General features: G+C 43.7%; 1 protein-coding gene across 2 annotated transcripts in view; it reads left to right on the top strand.

Annotated features, from left to right (window-relative positions):
* Positions 1 to 23,400, top strand: part of LOC110512031 (glutamate receptor ionotropic, kainate 2) — a 234,597-nt gene that overhangs the window by 170,587 nt on the left and 40,610 nt on the right. For both annotated transcript variants that reach the window (XM_036970551.1, XM_036970556.1), the window contains exons 13-14: positions 872 to 990; positions 3,901 to 4,118. In XM_036970551.1, the coding sequence (XP_036826446.1) occupies positions 872 to 990; positions 3,901 to 4,118 (337 nt within the window). The remainder of the gene's footprint in view (positions 1 to 871; positions 991 to 3,900; positions 4,119 to 23,400) is intronic.

Below are 23,400 nucleotides of genomic sequence, written 5' to 3'. Positions count from 1 at the left end.
CAGGCAGACAGACAGGCAGTCAGACAGACAGACAGGCAGGCAGACAGGCAGACAGACAGGCAGTCAGACAGACAGACAGGCAGTCAGACAGACAGACAGGCAGTCAGGCAGGCAGACAGGCAGACAGACAGGCAGTCAGACAGACAGACAGACAGACAGGCAGTCAGACAGACAGACAGACAGACAGGCAGTCAGACAGACAGACAGACAGGCAGACAGGCAGGCATGATGGGAATGAACTATTTGATGTGTTGAATGTTAATGCCATCTGTAGATTATAAGGATTATTAATGCTTTTCTCAAGTGACAATTAAATTATTTTCTGATCCCATCGATTCAATTCTGGAGTAATTTGCCTTTGATATGAGCATGTCAATGTGAGCAGTGTGTTTTGGGCTGACAAGTGGTGAGAAGACATTCCACAGTCCCAAGGGCTGTTTAAATTCTTCATCTGTCATAAAGTTGAGATGATACAGTTGAAGAGATAATAACAAAGCAGACCTGGGTGACATATACAGTGATGATGTATGTCATCTTGCTGTTTGTCAGCTTTTGTTCATTTAACCGACATGTTAAGCTCTAATTGATTAATTGTCCTAACAACAACTAAAATATATTAGCGTACCATAACCATTTCTACCGTTACCTTGCAGGGCAATATATGTGGTATATTTTCCCAATATGAAGAAGCAAATGTATCACATATTGTTGTTGTGATCAATGACTAACTAACTTTTGTTTCTCTTTCCTATCTCTCCAGGTAGGCCAAGTCAAGCCAGTATTGGTCTGTAACACTGTCTGTCTGTTCTATTAGTGCTGAAAACAATTAAATAAACGTGTGTATGTGTGTGTTCTCTGTCGATTGCCACAGGTTTAGTCCCTACGAGTGGTATAACCCCCACCCCTGCAACCCCGACTCAGATGTAGTGGAAAACAATTTCACCCTGCTAAATAGTTTCTGGTTCGGAGTTGGAGCTCTCATGCAGCAAGGTAGACGCCTCTGCCTGCCCCCCTTTAGCACACAGCCCACTATTTTCCTGGGGGAACAAACGTGCTCTTAACCAGGCCCACGACCATGCATGGGGGCCTCTGTGCATGTAGCTGGAAGCAGACTGACTGACTGGTTTGGTTGTGTCTGTCTGTCCACAGTGTGGTGTGGATTGGCAGGGTGAGATCTTGAGATTGTGAATGATGAGCGTGATTGATTGATTGATTGATTGATTGGTGAATGAGGATAGGATAGCCAAGCGTTTTCCTCCCTGTTCCCGCATGATCTCCCACCCTCTCCTATCTCCTATCTACTGTACCTCTCCTCTGTCCCCAACCCCACCCCACCTGCCTCCCTCCCTTCCCCACAGGTTCCAGAACAGGTAAGTCCTATCCCCCATGTGCCAGAAGGTAAAGAGCTAGGTGCAGAGAGAGTTGAGAGAATGAGAGTTAAAACAGTGTGCTGTCTCTTAGCCTGCCTCAGTCTGGTTTTGTTTCCTTCTGCCAAACCGATGCCATATCTTCTCAACTAGTGTCTGCGTCTTTAGATTGAGAAAAGCAAAACAAAAGAAAAGGAACTGCAGTACGGCATCACATTAAATGAAATGGAATGATTTCATTTAGACTTGTAATATCGACTGAGACTGCATGCCAAGACCAGATATGTTGCATTTTGTAATACATGTGTATTTTACCTTCCCTGAGTAATGTAACATATTTGAAAGTTGCGTTAGTTACGGTACTGTAGCGATGATGACAGGAAGGTCTGTAGCATGGTTAAAACGGCCTGGGTCTGCCCTGCATCTGATCTGGACCATGGAATGGAACATAGAGGGGACTGAGTTTCCTAAGCAAAGTTCTGTCCAGATATGTATCTTTTGGACAACATTTTTTTTCCTGGTCGTTGTTGATGGCTGGTTGCATGCAATGAGTTAGCATGCAAGCCTTCATTTTAATGAAGTTGATTGAGTGATTATTTTGCAGGTATAATTGTTGTAGATTTGTATACTGTGATTTTTAAGAGTGAGTTTTAAGAAAAGATTACACATTGAAATTGACAAAATGTTACAGTTAGAACTCTTGGAACTCTAATCCACCTTGTGCAGGTGGGTATAATGAAGTTACCCATTTGGCTAGGTTTTTGCCCTCTGTATTAGTGTTAGGCAATGCTACATATTGCACAGGTTAAAGATGCATCATGGCTTCATAAATGTTAGCTCCTGTATGGGCCATGTTAAATGTGTAATGGATATTCTAGAGCTTGCTGGAATGTTTTCAGAACTGTGTCAAGGGTCTGCCAGGGTATCTGATGTAGTAAAGTATGCTGTAGAATATACTGTAACTGTCAATGTAACGGTGGTAAGTCCTGTAGTTGAGAAGATGTGGCTGTAGGGCAGAAGGGTTTTAGGGGACGAGACTGAGACAGAGGAGCACACTGTGCCTGCCTGCATGGCGTCTCTGTGACGACCACGCTGGCCTACACTGTAGAGAGGCTCCCCTGCTCCGGCGGCTTGGCCCCGCCCCCAGAAAACTGTGGGATGTGCAGTTTGGACATGACGTTACCTTGGGTACATGACAGTCAGCCCCAACCAGGTTCAGTTGCTTTGGCTCTGACTCGCTCCGCTACCGGGCGGTCGGTGTGTCACATAGAGTTGAATGGCCTCAACGGGGTAAGGTCTCTGAGCTGGTAGACAGTGTTGTTCCACTGAACACAAATCTGTCTCTGTTTTCCCTGGCCATGTCATGTGTCTCTACTGTGTCTTTTCTGAGTTTGTCTTTTTTCCTGAGTGCTTTGACCAATGAGCAGTGTGGGCTGCAAGGCATCCTGGGTAATGATGGTGTGGCTGTTGAATCATGTTACACTGTGTGTCTGGCTGGTGGGTGTGGGTGGGTGCGGGGGTGAGGAGTATCAGGGAGAGTGAGAGGAGATATGGGAAGAGACATGTGAGAGTGGGGGGTGAGAGGATGTGAGGGTGGATGTGCGGAGCGGGTTGAGTGCAGTGTGTCTCTCTTTGTTCCCCTCCACAGTGCTCTCTCTGTCTCGCTCTTTCTCTCTCTCTCTCTCTCTCTCTCTCTCTCTCTCTCTCTCTCTCTCTCTGGTGGACAGGGCTTTGGGCATGAATTCAGATGTTACTGGACTGGCTGTCAGGTCTCTTTTCTCTCACCATATTTCTCCCTGAGTGACAGCTCACTGCCCGGACTGGGAGAAAGTTATAAGAGGCACTGCAGAGGCAGAGTGAGATGAGTAGGAGATTGAGTCGCACCTAAGGAGAGAAGTGGAGTTCTTATACTCCTATCTTTCTCACAGTTCATCGCCTTTGAGCGAATGTGCGAGATCGCAGCTTTAAATTGCTACTTGAGGAGAATGATCTTCTTGCTGCCCAGTCAGACCTCAATCAACGCCCCCAGAGGAAGACCTCACTCCATCCACTCACACAGACCCCTCCTCAAGAACACACTAAAAGGCAAAAGTTCTGAATAGCATATAGCCTGGAAACTAACCATCTAAATGCAGGCATTTTGAGTCAGATGTAAATCAACCATCTAGTGATTCAAAAGAGGAGAAGCTTTGGTGTATCAACAGTTTGCTCCAGTGTGAGTGAAAGCTAAAATAATATGCAGCCAGACCACACAGTAAAAGCCTGATTCAAACTGCCACCATGTGGCCGGATGCGCATCACAGGCCCAAACATGCAATGCCGCCCTAGATGCCCAGGGTGTGTGTGCGTGTATGTGCGTTTGTGCGTGCGTGCGTGTGTGTGTGCATGTGCGTGTTGTCTGTGACCCGGCGGGATGCCGAGGTCTGGGCTGGCCCTGGTCCTCTGGTGGTTGCTGCTGGGTCTCTCCTCTTGGCTCCAGGACCCTGCGGGGGCTGACCCCTCTCTCTGCTCCTCTCCTCTCGCCCCCGACCAGGCTCTGAGTTAATGCCCAAAGCCCTGTCCACCAGGATCGTAGGAGGCATCTGGTGGTTCTTCACCCTGATAATCATCTCCTCCTACACTGCCAACCTGGCTGCCTTCCTCACTGTGGAGAGGATGGAGTCGCCCATCGACTCAGCTGACGACCTGGCCAAGCAGACCAGGATAGAGTATGGAGTGGTAGAGGAGGGATCCACCATGACCTTCTTCAAGGTGGGTCACATAGGGCATGGAGCCATACTGTCCATCTATCAGTCTATTCATCTATCAGCCAGTCCATCAAGCAATCACTCCATGTATTTGTGCATCTACTGTACGAGGATACATCAATCAGTCCCCCAAATCATACAGTGTTGCACCACTAAAGGACACATGGTTAGAGAATAGAGGCAAATGTAAATCCATTTCAGATGTAATGACAATTAAATTGGTAAATAAATTGTCAAAGAACTCAAATGAATCTGTAGAACTCAAGTTCAACTGTAAAGCCATACATAGCTGTTACGTCCACAGTAAATCTGTGATAGCTAGATATTCCCGGGACAATAGAATGGAGTGTTCCGGAATAAAGATTTGAACGTATAACACGTTGTCATGAGTTGGGTTACAGCTGTATTTCGTGCTGCCTGTGAAATTGGCTGCAGCGTGTTTTACAGCTACAGTACTGCATATTTAAGCAATAAGGCCCAAGGAGGTTTGGTATATGGCCAATATACCACGGCTAAGCGCTGTTCTTAGCACGACGCAATGCGGAGTGCCTGGTGCCTGGATACAGCCCTTAGCTGTGGTATATTGGCCATATATCACAAAGCCCGAGGTGCCTTATTGCTATTACTAACTATTTACCAACCTAGTTATAACAGTAAAAATAACCTGTATACCCGTGGTATAATGTCTGAGATACCATGGCTTTCAGCCAATCAGCATTCAGGACTCGAACCACCCGGTTTATAATAAAGTATAGCCTTTCTATGCGTTCATTCTCTCCAGATCTCTCCTCTCCAATCCCCTCAGTGGTTGATCATGTGGAATCACTGCAGCATATCAAGGCTATCTTATTAAGCCAGCAGTGTTTTAGGGTATTCTACAGTATTCTCTATGCACAAGATGTCCCTGCTGTGTCTCTCTGATTATTCTGCACTGTTTGTCTCTCGTATCGTATCCACACTGCCGCGATGCACGGACAGCTCTATGCCAGATGGAGGGAAAATCTGTCTCTCTCAGAATGCTGCAATGGATCTTTATGGCTTCTGGTGTTTCTTTATTTTCACACTTCATTTCTATAACCTTTGTATGTGTGGTGTGTGTGTGTGTGTGTGTGTGGTGCGTGAACACATTCTCAAAAGACACATACACATGAAAACACATGCATACTCTCTCTCTCTTTAACAGATATACATATTTATGTGCACGCAAAGACACACACATGCGCACACACCAGTTAATTACTGTAGCTAATATGGCACGGTGACAGCGAATCTTTAAACAGTATTTTTACCATTCCGTAACAAATGACTGAAAACAACAGTTGGCATAAGGGAGCGCACACAGTCTGTTCTGGTGGAGAATGTTACTTAGGCTGACATCCCATTGCAACAATGGGAAATGTAATTGAAAAATAATTAAAGCAAAACAAAGTATTGTTCAAATCAAATCCAATTCTATTTGTTACATGCGCTGAATACAACAGGTATCTCACAGTGAAATGTTTACACCTGTTGTATTCGCATGTAACAAATACAATTGGATTTGATTTGAACAATACTTTGTTTTGCTTTAATAATTTTTCAGTTAGATTTTTGTTTGTTGCCAACATCCAAAATATTTCAGATTTTAGCTTGTGCGTCAGAAGTGTGGCACAGGAGGTCAAACAATCTCTTTCACTGTGTGAATTTTAGAGTCATCTGGTCATCAGATAGATTATATCTACTGATGTAGAGGAGCCGACTGAATGACCATTTCTCTGAAAGGCATGATTCTATTGTCCCATCATAGACCTAGGTTACTGTTTGATTGATTGATTGATTGATTGATGGATAGATGGATGTTTTGACCTCATCGATTCAGCGTTGTTCTCCGTACTGTAGACATTCAGACAGCCATCGTCGGTCCTTATTGCTTTTAAAAATATATATTTTTAAAAATGTAAGTTATTTTATTTTATAAACAATACAACACATACACATACAAATGACAACATCATACAAACATAAACTACATCCCCCATACCCAGACCCACTAGTACACACTCCCATCTCCATCAACTACACCTCCCCGCCCAGACCCACTAGCACACCCCCATCTCCATCAACTGCATCCCCCCTAGCCAGACCCACTAGCACACACTCCCATCTCCATCAACTACACCTCCCCCATACCCAGACCCACTAGCACACACTCCCATCTCCATCAACTACACCTCCCCGCCCAGACCCACTAGTACACCCCCATCTCCATCAACTGCATCCCCCCTACCAAGACCCACTAGCACACACCCCATCTCCATCAACTACACCCCCCTACCCAGACCCACTATCACACACCCCCATCTCCATCAACTACACCCCCCCTACCCAGAGCCACTATCACACACCTCCATCTCCATCAACTACACCTCCCCCCTACCCAGACCCACTAGCACACACCTCCATCTCCATCAACTACACCTCCCCCCTACCCAGAGCCACTAGCACACACCTCCATCTCCATCAACTACATCCCCCCTACCCAGAGCCACTATCACACACCTCCATCTCCATCAACTACATCCCCCCCCCTACCCAGACCCACTATCACACACCTCCATCTCCATCAACTACACCCCCCCCCCTACCCAGACCCACTATCACACACCTCCATCTCCATCAACTACACCTCCCCCCTACCCAGAGCCACTATCACACACCTCCATCTCCATCAACTACATCCCCCCCCTACCCAGACCCACTAGCACACACTCCTATCTCCATCAACTACACCTCCCCGCCCGGACCCACTAGTACACCCCCATCTCCATCAACTGCATCCCCCCTACCAAGACCCACTAGCACACACTCCTACCTCCATCTCCATCAACTACACCCTCCTACCCAGACCCACTATGACACACGCCCATCGCAATCAAATACATCCCCCCTGCCCAGACCCACTAGCACACACCCCCATCTCCATCAACTACACCCCCCTACCCAGACCCTCTAGCACACACCCCCATCTCCATCAACTACACCCCCCTGCCCAGACCCTCTAGCACACACCTCCATCTCCATCAACTACACCACCCCTACCCAGACCCACTAGCACACACCCCCACTCCATCAACTACACCCCCCCTACCCAGACCCACTAGCAAACACCCCCATCTCCATCAACTACACCCCCCCTACCCAGACCCACTAGCTAACACCCCCATCTCCATCAACTATACCCCCCCTACCCAGACCCACTAGCTAACACCCCCATCTCCATCAACTATACCCCCCTACCCAGACCCACTAGCAAACACCCCCATCTCCATCAACTACACCCCCCCTACCCAGACCCACTAGCACACACCCCCATCTCCATCAACTACACCCCCCTTACCCAGACCCACTAGCAAACACCCCCATCTCCATCAACTACACCCCCCCTACCCAGACCCACTATCACACACCCCCACTCCATCAACTACACCCCCCCTACCCAGACCCACTAGCACACACCCGCATCTCCATCATCACTTTCGCCACGCGGCCTAAAACTGCACCATTTTGTGTCTCTTTATAGGTCAAGCACTTTCAATATTTAAATAATACATTTAGATTTCCATGTTGTTAATGATGGCAAATTGATTGATTTCCACGTTTTTGGTATACCTTTTTTCAAGATAAGTGCTGAGAAGAGAATCATCCAACCCATCGGGTATCTCACTACACCATGCCATGTCTTGAAATATGCAGACAGACGGATTAAAAGTTTGATTGTAATACTTCTAACAGCAAAATGTGTAGCTCCGCACACAACTTCCGGAACCTTATAGCGTTCCCAGAAAGTATGGATTATTGAGTCATTATTAGTTTTACACTTAAGACGTGACTCTGCTGTTGTGCTGTAGAATATGTGAATTTTCTCTCTTACATTCGATACATTAATTTATACTGAATTAAGCATGCATTTTTGTTAACTGTAATTTTGTTAGTTATGCTCCAACTTTCCCTCCATCTTATGCCAACATCAGTTCTTTTTAAGTCCTGGTTCCAATAGTTGATATTTTTTTCTAAGAGATTGCCAGTTGGATATGCTCTCTGCAAGGTTTTGTCTTCCCTACCATGATGAACATCATGTTCTGGCACAAATAATACTCCTTCAAGGCTGCTCTGCTGTCCAAGATATTTAAAATCAACATTTTGTGATATGTAACTTCTAAGTTGCATGGATTTGAAACTACATTGGTCAGTCCAATATTACTTTTGAATTCTGTCACGGAAATAAATGTATTTCCTTTAACCAAGTCATTTACAGTTTCTGTGCCTTTAGTTCTCCATGTGGACCAATTTATCGGTGAATTTTGAAAAGCTATCCAAGGATTGTTCAATAAGGTTGTGTTTTTGGTAAGTGGTATTGGTTCTTGTAGAATACATTTCATTTTCTTCCATGTTGTTATAATGTTCTTAACTATGAAGTTGTTAATAGAACATTTCACTTTAGCTTTATCCTTTGAAAATAGACATGTAAAAAGATGTAAAAGCCTTGGGTAGCGAGTTGATACAAGGTTAAAACCACCATCAGACTTAAGAAGATGTAAAACCTTCCTTTTTATTCTATGAATGTATTTGCCCGTATAAAGTATTTTTCATGACCGAGTATACTTTAAAAAGAAATGTCTTAGTAATTGGTATTTCCGAAAATAAATACAAACGCTTTGGCAGCCATGCCTGTAAGATTTATGGGAAGATTATTCAATTTAATTAGATCTGTTTTCATATTGTTGACTAATGGAATAAAGTTATCTTTATATATTTGTACTTTGTTGTCAGTTATTAGGCGTTCTAAGTATTTCATATTTTTTGTGGTCCGTTTTTGTGCCATTATTTTTATTTTTTTGCACGTTAATTTATTTATTTATTTATTTTTGTATAATTCTATTTTTAGCAAAGGGGGCATTGAGTTTTCAATATTAACCAGTGATACTACATGACCAAAAGCATGTGGACACCTACTCGCTGAACATTACAAAATCATGGACATTAATATTTTTGTTTGTCCCCCTTTGCTGCTATAACAGCCTCCACTCTTCTGGGAAGGCTTTCCACTAGATGTTGGAACATTGCTGCGGGGACAAGAGCCACAAGAGCATTAGTGAGGTTGGGCACTGATGTTAGGCCTGGCTCGCAGTCTGCTTTCCAATTCATCCCAAAGTTGTTGGATGGGGTTGGGGTCAGGGCTCTATGCAGGCCAGTCAAATTCTTCCACACCATTCTCGACAAACCATTTCTGAATGGACCCTCGCATTGTGCACGGAGGCATTGTCATGCCGAAACAGGAATGTTGGAAGCAAAGAATCGTCTAGAATGTCATTGCATGCTGTGGAGTTAAGATTTCCCTTCACTGGACCTAAGGGACCTCTCCCTTACCATGAAAAACAGCCCCAGACCATTATTCCTCCCACACCACAGTGGCACTACCCACAGTTGGCACTACTGTATGCATTGAGACAGGTAGCGTTCGCCTGGCATCCGCCAAACCTAGATTTGTCTGTCAGATTGCTAGATGGTGAAGCGTGATTCAACACTCCAGAGAACGTGTTTCCACTGCTCCAATGGCTGCAAGCTTTACACCACTCCAGCCAATGCTTGGCATTGCGCATGGAGATCTTAGGCTTGTGTGCAGCTGCTCGGCTATAGAAACCCATTTCATGAAGCTCCTAACAAACACTTCTTATGTTGACGTTGCTTCCACAGGCAGTTTGGAACTCTGTAGATCCGATGGCATTGCTCCTGATTCTCCGGTGATACAGTCACGCCAAGCTCCTCCAATATCAGCTTCATTGCGTAGATAGAAATGTCCCCTTCTTCCTCGTCTTCTGACGATATTCTGACAATATTCTGACAATATTCTCATAATATTTTCTCACAATCTGTTTTCTAGCTGATCCAGTTCATCTTCTAAAGTTTGCACCTTTGTTTCCAGAAGGCCAATTTTGTTGTCTTGTTCATCCATGCTGCTGCTCTGTATATGCATATCTGACACGAAAGACTACTTTCGTTTCAAGCAAATCTGCTTTTTAAACAACAGATTGTAACAGTTTGTTGGTTTTGGCGAGCATTTAGAGCATTTTAGCTATGTTTTCCTGGATATCTTTCAGCTGTTCGTTGCTCTCATTTGCATCTCTATGTTGTTCTTTGTCTTTTCCTCGAAGGGAAGCCATGGCTTGTTGGGTTTCAGTCTCTGCGTCACTTTACTCACAGATTGGTTCGCTGTTGTGTATAACTGACCGTTCACTCTCTGCTTGAGGATATATTGATCTAACGATTTTAGAAGCTTAATTTAAACTATGTTGTCTGGCTTCTACATATAATCATAGTTTTGACGGTACAAAACAGAGCTACTATCTCCCCATGCGTCCTATCGGTACACACATATGAGTCCTTTTCACTATTCAACAACAGGAAAAAAATGTAATCCCTGCCGTTTGAGTAATATTGACTCGGACTTGTTCTGGAAAAATACATGGCTAATGGTGGCTGATTATGAAAATGGCAGCATGGGGTAACTATCTGAAGCGTCCGAAATACACATCTCTCACTCCTCTTTTCTCAGTTTTCCAGCCACGCCATTCTATCCGTCCTCGACAGACTCCCGTTACAATAACACTGAATTATTCAAAAAGCACACACCGCTACCTAACATATCACGTCCTATTAAGGACCCTGGCAATGCTATTATTTCCCCTCACTTATGTAAACCCTACGCCGGTGATGAGGAGCGAGATCGCCCCTGGTTATGGGGCTGAGTAGTTCTACATTAGCTGTAAGACGGCCGTCAAGGAGGAGAGTGTGGCAACACCGGAATAATGATTTAAAGAGAAAAGCAGACAGGGCTTATTGAGATGATGAGAGTGATACCTGCAGGAAGAGAGGAGAGGGATCGAGGGAACATCAGGGGAAGACACTAGGAAGAAAAGAAGAATAGAAGGGAAGGAGGAGGAGGAGGGTGGGTGGGTCTTGTTCACGCTCCTCAGCCGACAGGCCTGTGCTGTATAATATGTTGCTACATTCCTTCGGTTCAGCAGGATTCCCCTACTGTATCATCACAGCAATGATACTGTAATTCACCTTCCACAATCTACCCTCACAATTCAGCTAATTTGAACCCATGTTGATTTCCTGTCAGACTTCTATTTTCTCCCTTGCTTCTTCTTGCACAACCCTATTTGGTTCCAAGGACAACCCTTTTTGATTCCAGGGACAACCCCTTTTGATTCCAGGGATAACCCCTTTTGGTTCCATGTAGAAACATTTTGAGTGTAAGAGGGAAATCAACATGTTTACCTGTTTTGTTTAATATTAACAATTATACTTAACAAATAGTAAAGGGATGGTTTCTACACAAGCTCTCTCTTTTTGGGTTCCATGTAGAACCCTCTGTGGAATGGGTTCTACATGGAACCAAAAAAGGGTTCTTCGAAGGGTTATCCTATGGGTCTAGCCGAAGAATCCTTTTAGGCTCTAGATTGCACCAATTTTTTCTAAGAGTGTTTGGAATGCGTAAAAAAGACGAGTTGGATGATTAAGCCTCTACTTCCCACTGTTTTCCTCTGGTTCAAATGTAGAGTCTTTAATACTTGCCTCCAGTCCAGACGGTGATGCTCTATCCAGCCTTCAGTCTAACCACTGCCTCTCAGGATGGCCTGGCTCTCTGGGTTATGCTAGCCCACAACTCCCAGAACCCTGAGTGAGATGAGACACTTCCCTCTTCTCTTTTGTGTTGGTTGCCTCCACAGTACAGTTCATCTTTGCTTTGAGGCATCCTGGTATCTGTCACATACGTCCCAGCCAGCCCCATCACATCAAAAGCATTGTGATTTAGCTAGCAGAGAGGCAGATTGGGTTCTGTGGCTCCTCTCCTGGCTAGTTTCTGTGTGTGTGTGTGTGTGTGTGTGTGTGTGTGTGTGTGTGTGTGTGTGTGTGTGTGCGCGTGTGTGTGTGTGTGTATTATAGGTTTTGCCCGTTCACTAGCCTCTCCATTCCATGCAGACATCTAACCCATCTGTAGTGGGGTTTTTGCTGAGCAAAGCAGAGCCAGTCTTACCTGAACTCCCTCTGCCCTTCAACGCTTTCTGCCCCTCCGTTTGTGGAACCGTCTCTCTTCTTTCAATCTCTCTCTATTTAACAGCCCTGATACTGGCGTCATCGCTTTTTGAAAATGTGTTGTGTGGAGCTATTCCAGTATTAGATTAAATCTATGTCCAGCTCTCCCATTCCTCTAACCTTGCCTCCACTCCCCATGTCTCTCTCTCTCCATCCCTTGCTCTCTCTTTCCCCCTCTCTATTCTAATTTCATAAAAAATATCAGTTATCATTTTTATTCTCCCTATTTCTCTCTCCATTCCATATATTTTTCTATTTCATCAAAAAAGGTCAGAGTACTGATGTTGAGGACAGTTGTCGCTGAGCACTTGAGGACTCTCCAGTAGTCAGCAGTGAGTTCATTGGTACTGATGACTCACCAGTCTTGAACAAAGCTTTTCTGCAATACAGATAGTGGTACTTATTAAGCAGACAGTACAGAACCAAGCTATCCTACAGTATAGACAGTGATCCTGACCATGCTCCCCTATAGTATAGACAGTGATCCTCACCTTACTCTCCAATAGTAGAGACATTGATCCTAACCATGTTCTAATATATTATAGACAGTGATCCTGACCATGCTCTAATATAGTATAGACAGTGATCCTCACCATGCTCTAATATAGTATAGACAGTGATCCTCACCATGCTCTAATATAGTATAGACAGTGATCCTCACCATGGTCTAATATAGTATAGACAGTTATCCTGACCATACTCTATTATAATATAGACTGTGATCCGGATCATGCTCTAATATAGTATAGACAGTTATCCTGACCATACTCTCCTATACTATAGAGAATGTTACTCACCATGCTTTTCTATAGTATAGACAGTGACCCTCACCATACTCTCCTATAGTATAGACAGTGATCCTGACAATGCTCTCCTATAGTATGGACATTGATCCTCACCATGCCCTCCAATAGTATAGACAGTGATCATGACCATGCCCTCCTATAGTATAGACAGTGATCCTGGCCATACTCTCCTATATTATAGGCAGTACCCCTGACCATGCTCTCCTATAGTATAGACAGTGATCCTCACCTTACTCTCCAATAGTAGAGACAGCGATCCTGACCATAATATAGTATAGACAGACATCCTCCGCATGCTCTCCTATAGTATCAACAGTGATTCTGACCATGCTCTCCTATAGTATGGACATTGATCCTCACCATGCCCTCCTATAGTATAGACAGTGATCCTGACCATGCTCTCCTTTAGTATAGACAGTGATCCTCACCATGCTCTCCTATAGTATAGACAGTGACCCTCACCATACTCTCCTATAGAATAGACAGTGATCTTGACCATACTCTAATATAGTATAGACAGTGATCCTCACCATGTTCTTCAAAAGTATAGACGGTGATCCTCACCATACTCTCCTATGATATAGACAATGATCCTCACCATGCACTCCTATAGAATAGACAGTGATCCTCACCAGGCTCTCCTATACTGTAGACAGTGATCCTGACCATGCGCTCCTATGGTATAGACAGTGATCCTGACCTTGCTCTAATATAGTATAGACAGTGACCCTGACCATGCCCTCCTATAGTATAGACAGTGATCCTCACCATACTCTCCTAGAGTAAAGACAGTGGTCCTCACCATGCTCTCCTATAGAGTATACAGTGATCCTCACCAGGCTCTCCTATACTGTAGACAGTGATCCTGACCATGCTCTCCTATAGTATTGACAGTGATCCTGACCATGCTCTAATATAGTATAGACAGTGATCCCGACCATGCTCTCCTATAGTATTGATAGTGATCTTGACCATGCTCTCCTATAGTATAGAAAGTGATCCTGACCATGCCCTCCTATAGTATAGACTGTGATCCTGACCATGCTCTCCTTTAGTATAGACAGTGATCCTCACCATGCTCTCCTATAGTATAGACAGCGACCCTCACCATACTCTCCTATAGTATAGACAGTGATCCTGACCATGCTCTCCTATAGTATTGACAGTGATCCTGTCCATGAACTAATATAGTATTGACAGTGATCCTGTCCATGCTCTCCTATAGTATTGACAGTGATCCTGACCATGCTCTAATGTAGTATAGACAATGATCCTGACCATGCTCTCCTATGGTAGAGACAGTGATCCTGACCATGCTCTAATATAGTATAGACAGTTATCCTGACCATGCTCTCCTATAGTATAGACATTGATCCGGACCGTGCTCTCCTATGGTAGAGACAGAGATCTAGACCGTGCTCTAATATAGTATAGACAATGTTCCTGACCATGCTCTAATATAGTATAGACAGTGATCGTGAACATACTCTCCTGTAGTATAGACAGTGATCCTGAACATACTCTCTTATATTATAGACAGTGATCCTGAACATACTCTCCTGTAGTATAGACAGACAGTGATCCTGAACATACTCTCTTATAGTAAAGACAGAGAGCCTGAACATACTCTCCTATAGTATAGACAGTGATCCTCACCATACTCTCCTATAGTATTGATAGTGATCTTTACCATGCTCTCCTATGGTATAGAAAGTGATCCTGACCATGCTCTCCTATGGTAGAGACAGTGATCTTGACCATGCTCTCCTATAGTATAGAAAGTGATCCTGACCATGCTCTCCTATGGTAGAGACAGTGATCTTGACCATGCTCTAATATAGTATAGACAGTGATCCTGACCATGACCTCCTGTAGTATAGACAGTGATCCTGACCATGCCCTCCTATAGTTTAGACAGTGATCCTGCCCATGCCCCCCTAGTATAGACAGTGATCCTGACCATGCCTTCCAATAGTATAGACAGTGATCCTGTCCATGCCCTCCTTAATATAGACAGTGATCCTGACCATGCCCTCCTATAGTTTAGACAGTGATCCTGCCCATGCCCCCCTAGTATAGACAGTGATCTTGACCATGCCCTCCAATAGTATAGACAGTGATCCTGACCATGCCCTCCTTAATATAGACAGTGATCCTGACCATGCTCTCCTTTAGTATAGACAGTGATCTTGACCATGCTCTAATATAGTATAGACATTGATCCTGAACCTACTCTCCTGTAGTATGGACAGTGATCCTGAACATACTCTCCTATATTATTGATAGTGATCTTGACCATGCTCTCCTATGGTATAGACAGTGATCCTGACCCTGCTCTCCTATAGTATAGACAGTGATCCTGACCATGCTCTCCTATAGTATAGACAATGATCCTGACCATATTCTCCTATAGTATAGACAGTGACCCTGACCATGCTCTAATATAGTATAGACAGTGATCCTGAACATGCTCTTATATAGCATAAACCTTGTTCCTTACCATGCTCTAATATAGTATAGACATTGATCCTGAACTTGCTCTCCTATACTATAGACAGTGATCCTCACCATACTCTCCTATAGTATAGACAGTGATCCTGACCATGCTCTCCTATAGAATAGACAGTGATACTGACCATGCCCTCTTATAGTCTAGACAGTGATCCTGACCATGCCCTCCTATAGTATAGACAGTGTTTCTGACCATGCCCTCTTATAGTATAGACAGTGATCCTGACCATGCCCTCCAATAGTATAGACAGTCATCCCGACCATGCTCTAATGTAGTATAGACATTGATACTCACAATGCTCTCCTTTTGTATAGACATTGATTCTCAGCATACTTTCCGATAGTATAGACAGTTATCCTGACCATGCGCTCCTTTAGTATAGACAGTGATCCTGACCATGCTCTCCTATGGTATAGACAGTGATCCTGAACATTCTCTCCTATGGTATAGACAGTGACCCTGAACATACTCTCCTATAGTATAGACAGTTTTCCTGACCATACTCTCCTATAGTATAGACAGTGATCCTCACCATACTCTCCTATGCTATAGACAGTGTTCCTGACCATGCCCTCCAATAGTATAGACAGTGATCCTGACCATGCCCTCCTTAATATAGACAGTGATCCTGACCATGCCCTCCTATAGTTTAGACAGTGATCCTGACCATGCCCTCCTTAATATAGACAGTGATCCTGACCATGCCCTCCTATAGTATAGACAGTGATCCTGACCATGCTCTCCTATAGTATAGACAGTGATCCTGACCATGCTCTCCTATAGTATAGACAGTGATCCTGGCCATGCTCTCCTTTTGTATCGACATTGATTCTCAGCATACTTTCTGATAGTATAGACAGTGATCCTGACCATGCTCTAATATAGTATAGATAGTGATCCTGACCATGCTCTCCTATAGTATAGACAGTGATCTTGACCATGCTCTAATATAGTATAGACAGTGATCCTGACCTTGCCCTCCTATGGTATAGACAGTGATCTTGACCATGCTCTAATATAGTATAGACAGTGATCCTGACCATACTCTCCTATAGTATAGACAGTGATCCTGAACATACTCTCTTATAGTATAGACAGTGATCCTGACCATACTCTCCTATAGTATAGACAGTGATCCTGACCATGCTCTCCTATAGTATGGACATTGATCCTCACCATGCCCTCCTATAGCATAGACAGTGATCCTGACCATGCTCTCCTTTAGTATAGACAGTGATCCTGACAAACTCTCCTATAGTATAGACAATGATCCTGACCATGCTCTAATATAGTATAGACAGTGATCCTCACCATGCTCTAATATAGTATAGACAGTTATCCTGACCATACTCTATTATAATATAGACTGTGATCCTGATCATGCTCTAATATAGCATAGACAGTTATCCTGACCATACTCTCCTATACTATAGAGAATGTTACTCACCATGCTTTTCTATAGTATAGACAGTGACCCTCACCATACTCTCCTATAGTATAGACAGTGATCCTGACCATGCTCTCCTATAGTATGGACAGTGATCCTAGCCATACTCTCCTATATTATAGGCAGTACCCCTGACCATGATCTCCTATAGTATAGACAGTGATCCTCACCTTACTCTCCAATAGTAGAGACAGCGATCCTGACCATAATATAGTATAGACAGACATCCTCCGCATGCTCTCCTATAGTATCAACAGTGATTCTGACCATGCTCTCCTATAGTATGGACATTGATCCTCACCATGCCCTCCTATAGTATAGACAGTGATCCTGACCATGCTCTCCTTTAGTATAGACAGTGATCCTCACCATGCTCTCCTATAGTAAAGACAGTGATCCTGACCATGCGCTCCTATGGTATAGACAGTGATCCTGACCTTGCTCTAATATAGTATAGACAGTGACCCTGACCATGCCCTCCTATAGTATAGACAGTGTTCCTCACCATACTCTCCTAGAGTAAAGACAGTGGTCCTCACCATGCTCTCCTATAGAGTATACAGTGATCCTCACCATACTCTCCTATAGTATTCATAGTGATCCTGACCATGCCCTCCTATAGTATAGACAGTGATCCTGACCATGCTCTCCTTTAGTATAGACAGTGATCCTCACCATGCTCTCCTATAGTATAGACAGCGACCCTCACCATACTCTCCTATAGTATAGACAGTGATCCTGACCATGCTCTCCTATAGTATTGACAGTGATCCTGACCATGCTCTAATATAGTATAGACAGTGATCCCGACCATGCTCTCCTATAGTATTGATAGTGATCTTGACCATGCTCTCCTTTAGTATAGACAGTGATCCTCACCATGCTCTCCTATAGTATAGACAGTGACCCTCACCATACTGTCCTATAGAATAGACAGTGATCTTGACCATACTCTAATATAGTATAGAAAGTGATCCTCACCATGTTCTCCAAAAGTATTGACAGTGATCCTGACCATGCTCTCCTTTAGTATAGACAGTGATCCTCAACATGCACTCCTATAGTATAGACAGCAACCCTCACCATACTCTCCTATAGTATAGACAGTGATCCTGACCATGCTCTCCTATAGTATTGACAGTGATCCTGACCTTGCTCTAATATAGTATAGACAGTGATCCCGACCATGCTCTCCTATTGTATTGATAGTGATCTTGACCATGCTCTCCTATAGTATCGACAGTGATCCTGACCATGCCCTCCTATAGTATAGACAGTGATCCTGACCATGCTCTCCTTTAGTATAGACAGTGATCCTCACCATGCTCTCCTATAGTTTAGACAGCGACCCTCACCATACTCTCCTATAGTATAGACAGTGATCCTGACCATGCTCTCCTATAGTATTGACAGTGATCCTGACCATGCTCTAATGTAGTATAGACAATGATCCTGACCATGCTCTCCTATGGTAGAGACAGTGATCCTGACCATGCTCTAATATAGTATAGACAGTTATCCTGACCATGCTCTCCTATAGTATAGACATTGATCCGGACCGTGCTCTCCTATGGTAGAGACAGAGATCTAGACCGTGCTCTAATATAGTATAGACAATGTTCCTGACCATGCTCTAATATAGTTTAGACAGTGATCTTGACCATGCCCTCCTATAGTATAGATAGTGATCCTGACCATGCTCTCCTATAGTATAGACAGTGATCCTCACCATGCCCTCCTATAGTATAGACAGTGATCCTGACCATGCTCTCCTATAGTATAGACAGTGATCCTCACCATGCTCTCCTATAGTAAAGACAGTGATCCTGACCATGCGCTCCTATGGTATAGACAGTGATCCTGACCTTGCTCTAATATAGTATAGACAGTTATCCTGACCATGCTCTCCTATAGTATAGACATTGATCCGGACCGTGCTCTATTATGGTAGAGACAGAGATCTACACCGTGCTCTAATATAGTATAGACAATGTTCCTGACCATGCTCTAATATAGTATAGACAGTGATCTTGACCATGCTCTAATATAGTATAGATAGTGATCCTGACCATGCTCTCCTATGGTATAGACAGTGATCTTGAACATACTCTCCTGTAGTATAGACAGTGATCCTGAACATACTCTCTTATATTATAGACAGTGATCCTGAACATACTCTCCTGTAGTATAGACAGTGATCCTGAACATACTCTCTTATAGTAAAGACAGAGAGCCTGAACATACTCTCCTATAGTATAGACAGTGATCCTCACCATACTCTCCTATAGTATTGATAGTGATCTTTACCATGCTCTCCTATGGTATAGAAAGTGATCCTGACCATGCTCTCCTATGGTAGAGACAGTGCTCTTGACCATGCTCTCCTATAGTATAGAAAGTGATCCTGACCATGCTCTCCTATGGTAGAGACAGTGATCTTGACCATGCTCTAATATAGTATAGACAGTGATCCTGACCATGACCTCCTGTAGTATAGACAGTGATCCTGACCATGCCCTCCTATAGTTTAGACAGTGATCCTGCCCATGCCCCCCTAGTATAGACAGTGATCCTGACCATGCCCTCCAATAGTATAGACAGTGATCCTGACCATGCCCTCCTTAATATAGACAGTGATCCTGACCATGCCCTCCTATAGTTTAGTCAGTGATCCTGCCCATGCCCCCCTAGTATAGACAGTGATCTTGACCATGCCCTCCAATAGTATAGACAGTGATCCTGACCATGCCCTCCTTAATATAGACAGTGATCCTGACCATGCTCTCCTTTAGTATAGACAGTGATCTTGACCATGCTCTAATATAGTATAGACATTGATCCTGAACCTACTCTCCTGTAGTATGGACAGTGATCCTGAACATACTCTCCTATATTATTGATAGTGATCTTGACCATGCTCTCCTATGGTATAGACAGTGATCCTGACCCTGCTCTCCTATAGTATAGACAGTGATCCTGACCATGCTCTCCTATAGTATAGACAATGATCCTGACCATATTCTCCTATAGTATAGACAGTGACCCTGACCATGCTCTAATATAGTATAGACAGTGATCCTGACCATGCTCTTATATAGCATAAACCTTGTTCCTTACCATGCTCTAATATAGTATAGACATTGATCCTGAACTTGCTCTCCTATACTATAGACAGTGATCCTCACCATACTCTCCTATAGTATAGACAGTGATCCTGACCATGCTCTCCTATAGAATAGACAGTGATACTGACCATGCCCTCTTATAGTCTAGACAGTGATCCTGACCATGCCCTCCTATAGTATAGACAGTGTTTCTGACCATGCCCTCTTATAGTATAGACAGTGATCCTGACCATGCCACCCAATAGTATAGACAGTGATCCCGACCATGCTCTAATGTTGTATAGACATTGATACTCACAATGCTCTCCTTTTGTATAGACATTGATTCTCAGCATACTTTCCGATAGTATAGACAGTTATCCTGACCATGCGCTCCTTTAGTCTAGACAGTGATCCTGACCATGCTCTCCTATGGTATAGACAGTGATCCTGAACATTCTCTCCTATGGTATAGACAGTGATCCTGAACATACTCTCCTATAGTATAGACAGTTTTCCTGACCATACTCTCCTATAGTATAGACAGTGATCCTCACCATACTCTCCTATGCTATAGACAGTGTTCCTGACCATGCACTCCAATAGTATAGACAGTGATCCTGACCATGCCCTCCTTAATATAGACAGTGATCCTGACCATGCCCTCCTATAGTTTAGACAGTGATCCTGACCATGCCCTCCTTAATATAGACAGTGATCCTGACCATGCCCTCCTATAGTATAGACAGTGATCCTGACCATGCTCTCCTATAGTATAGACAGTGATCCTGACCATGCTCTCCTATAGTATAGACAGTGATCCTGACCATGCTCTCCTATAGTTTAGACAGTGATCCTGACCATGCTCTAATATAGTATAGACAGTGATCCTGACCTTGCCCTCCTATGGTATAGACAGTGATCTTGACCATGCTCTAATATAGTATAGACAGTGATCCTGACCATACTCTCCTATAGTATAGACAGTGATCCTGAACATACTCTCTTATAGTATAGACAGTGATCCTGACCATACTCTCCTATAGTATAGACAGTGATCCTGACCATGCTCTCCTATAGTATGGACATTGATCCTCACCATGCCCTCCTATAGCATAGACAGTGATCCTGACCATAATCTCCTTTAGTATAGACAGTGATCCTGACAAACTCTCCTATAGTATAGACAATGATCCTGACCATGCTCTAATATAGTATAGACAGTGATCTTGACCATGCTCTAATATAGTATAGACAGTGATCCTGACCATACTCTCCTATAGTATAGACAGTGATCCTGAACATACTCTCTTATAGTATAGACAGTGATCCTGACCATACTCTCCTATAGTATAGACAGTGATCCTGACCATGCCCTCCTATAGTTTAGACAGTGATCCTGCCCATGCCCCCCTAGTATAGACAGTGATCCTGACCATGCCCTCCAATAGTATAGACAGTGATCCTGACCATGCCCTCCTATAGTTTACACAGAGATCCTGCCCATGCCCCCCTAGTATAGATAGTGATCTTGACCATGCTCTCCTATAGTATAGACAGTGATCCTGACCCTGCTCTCATATGGTATAGACAGTGATCTTGACCATGCTCTAATATAGTATAGACAGTGATCCTGACCTTGCTCTCCTATGGTATAGACAGTGATCCTGACCATGCTCTAATATAGTATAGACAGTGATCCTGACCATGCTCTAATATAGTATAGAAAGTGATCCTGAACATACTCTCCTGTAGTATGGACAGTGATCCTGCCCATGCCCCCCTAGTATAGACAGTGATCCTGACCATGCCCTCCAATAGTATAGACAGTGATCCTGACCATGCCCTCCTTAATATAGTCAGTGATCCTGACCATGCCCTCCTATAGTTTAGACAGTGATCCTGCCCATGCCCCCCTAGTATAGACAGTGATCCTGACCATGCCCTCCAATAGTATAGACAGTGATCCTGACCATGCCCTCCTTAATATAGACAGTGATCCTGACCATGCCCTCCTATAGTTTAGACAGTGATCCTGACCATGCCCTCCTTAATATAGACAGTGATCCTGACCATGCTCTCCTTTAGTATAGACAGTGATCCTGACCATGCTCTCCTATAGTATAGACAATGATCCTGACCATATTATCCTATAGTATAGACAGTGACCCTGACCATGCTCTAATATAGTATAGACAGTGATCCTGACCATGCTCTTATATAGCATAAACCTTGTTCCTTACCATGCTCTAATATAGTATAGACATTGATCCTGAACTTGCTCTCCTATACTATAGACAGTGATCCTCACCATACTCTCCTATAGTATAGACAGTGATCCTGACCATGCTCTCCTATAGAATAGACAGTGATACTGACCATGCCCTCTTATAGTCTAGACAGTGATCCTGACCATGCCCTCCTATAGTATAGACAGTGTTTCTGACCATGCCCTCCTATAGTATAGACAGTGATCCTGACCATAACCTCCAATAGTATAGACAGTGATCCCAACCATGCTCTAATGTAGTATAGACATTGATACTCACAATGCTCTCCTTTTGTATAGACATTGATTCTCAGCATACTTTCCGATAGTATAGACAGTTATCCTGACCATGCGCTCCTTTAGTATAGACAGTGATCCTGACCATGCTCTCCTATGGTATAGACAGTGATCCTGAACATTCTCTCCTATGGTATAGACAGTGATCCTGAACATACTCTCCTATAGTATAGACAGTGATCCTCACCATACTCTCCTATGCTATAGACAGTGTTCCTGACCATGCCCTCCAATAGTATAGACAATGATCCTGACCATGCCCTCCTTAATATAGACAGTGATCCTGACCATGCCCTCCTATAGTTTAGACAGTGATCCTGACCATGCCCTCCTTAATATAGACAGTGATCCTGACCATGCCCTCCTATATTATAGACAGTGATCCTGACCATGCTCTCCTATAGTATAGACAGTGATCCTGACCATGCTCTCCTATAGTATAGACAGTGTTCCTGACCATGCTCTCCTTTTGTATCGACATTGATTCTCAGCATACTTTCTGATAGTATAGACAGTGATCCTGACCATGCTCTAATATAGTATAGATAGTGATCCTGACCATGCTCTCCTATAGTATAGACAGTGATCTTGACCATGCTCTAATATAGTATAGACAGTGATCCTGAACATACTCTCCTGTGGTATAGAGAGTGATCCTGAACATACTCTCTTATAGTATAGACAGTGATCCTGACCATACTCTCCTATA

Source organism: Oncorhynchus mykiss, chromosome 3, assembly GCF_013265735.2.
Source record: "Oncorhynchus mykiss isolate Arlee chromosome 3, USDA_OmykA_1.1, whole genome shotgun sequence".
NCBI classification, from domain to species: domain Eukaryota; kingdom Metazoa; phylum Chordata; class Actinopteri; order Salmoniformes; family Salmonidae; genus Oncorhynchus; species Oncorhynchus mykiss.
This window is presented reverse-complemented; position numbering and strand designations above follow the sequence as displayed.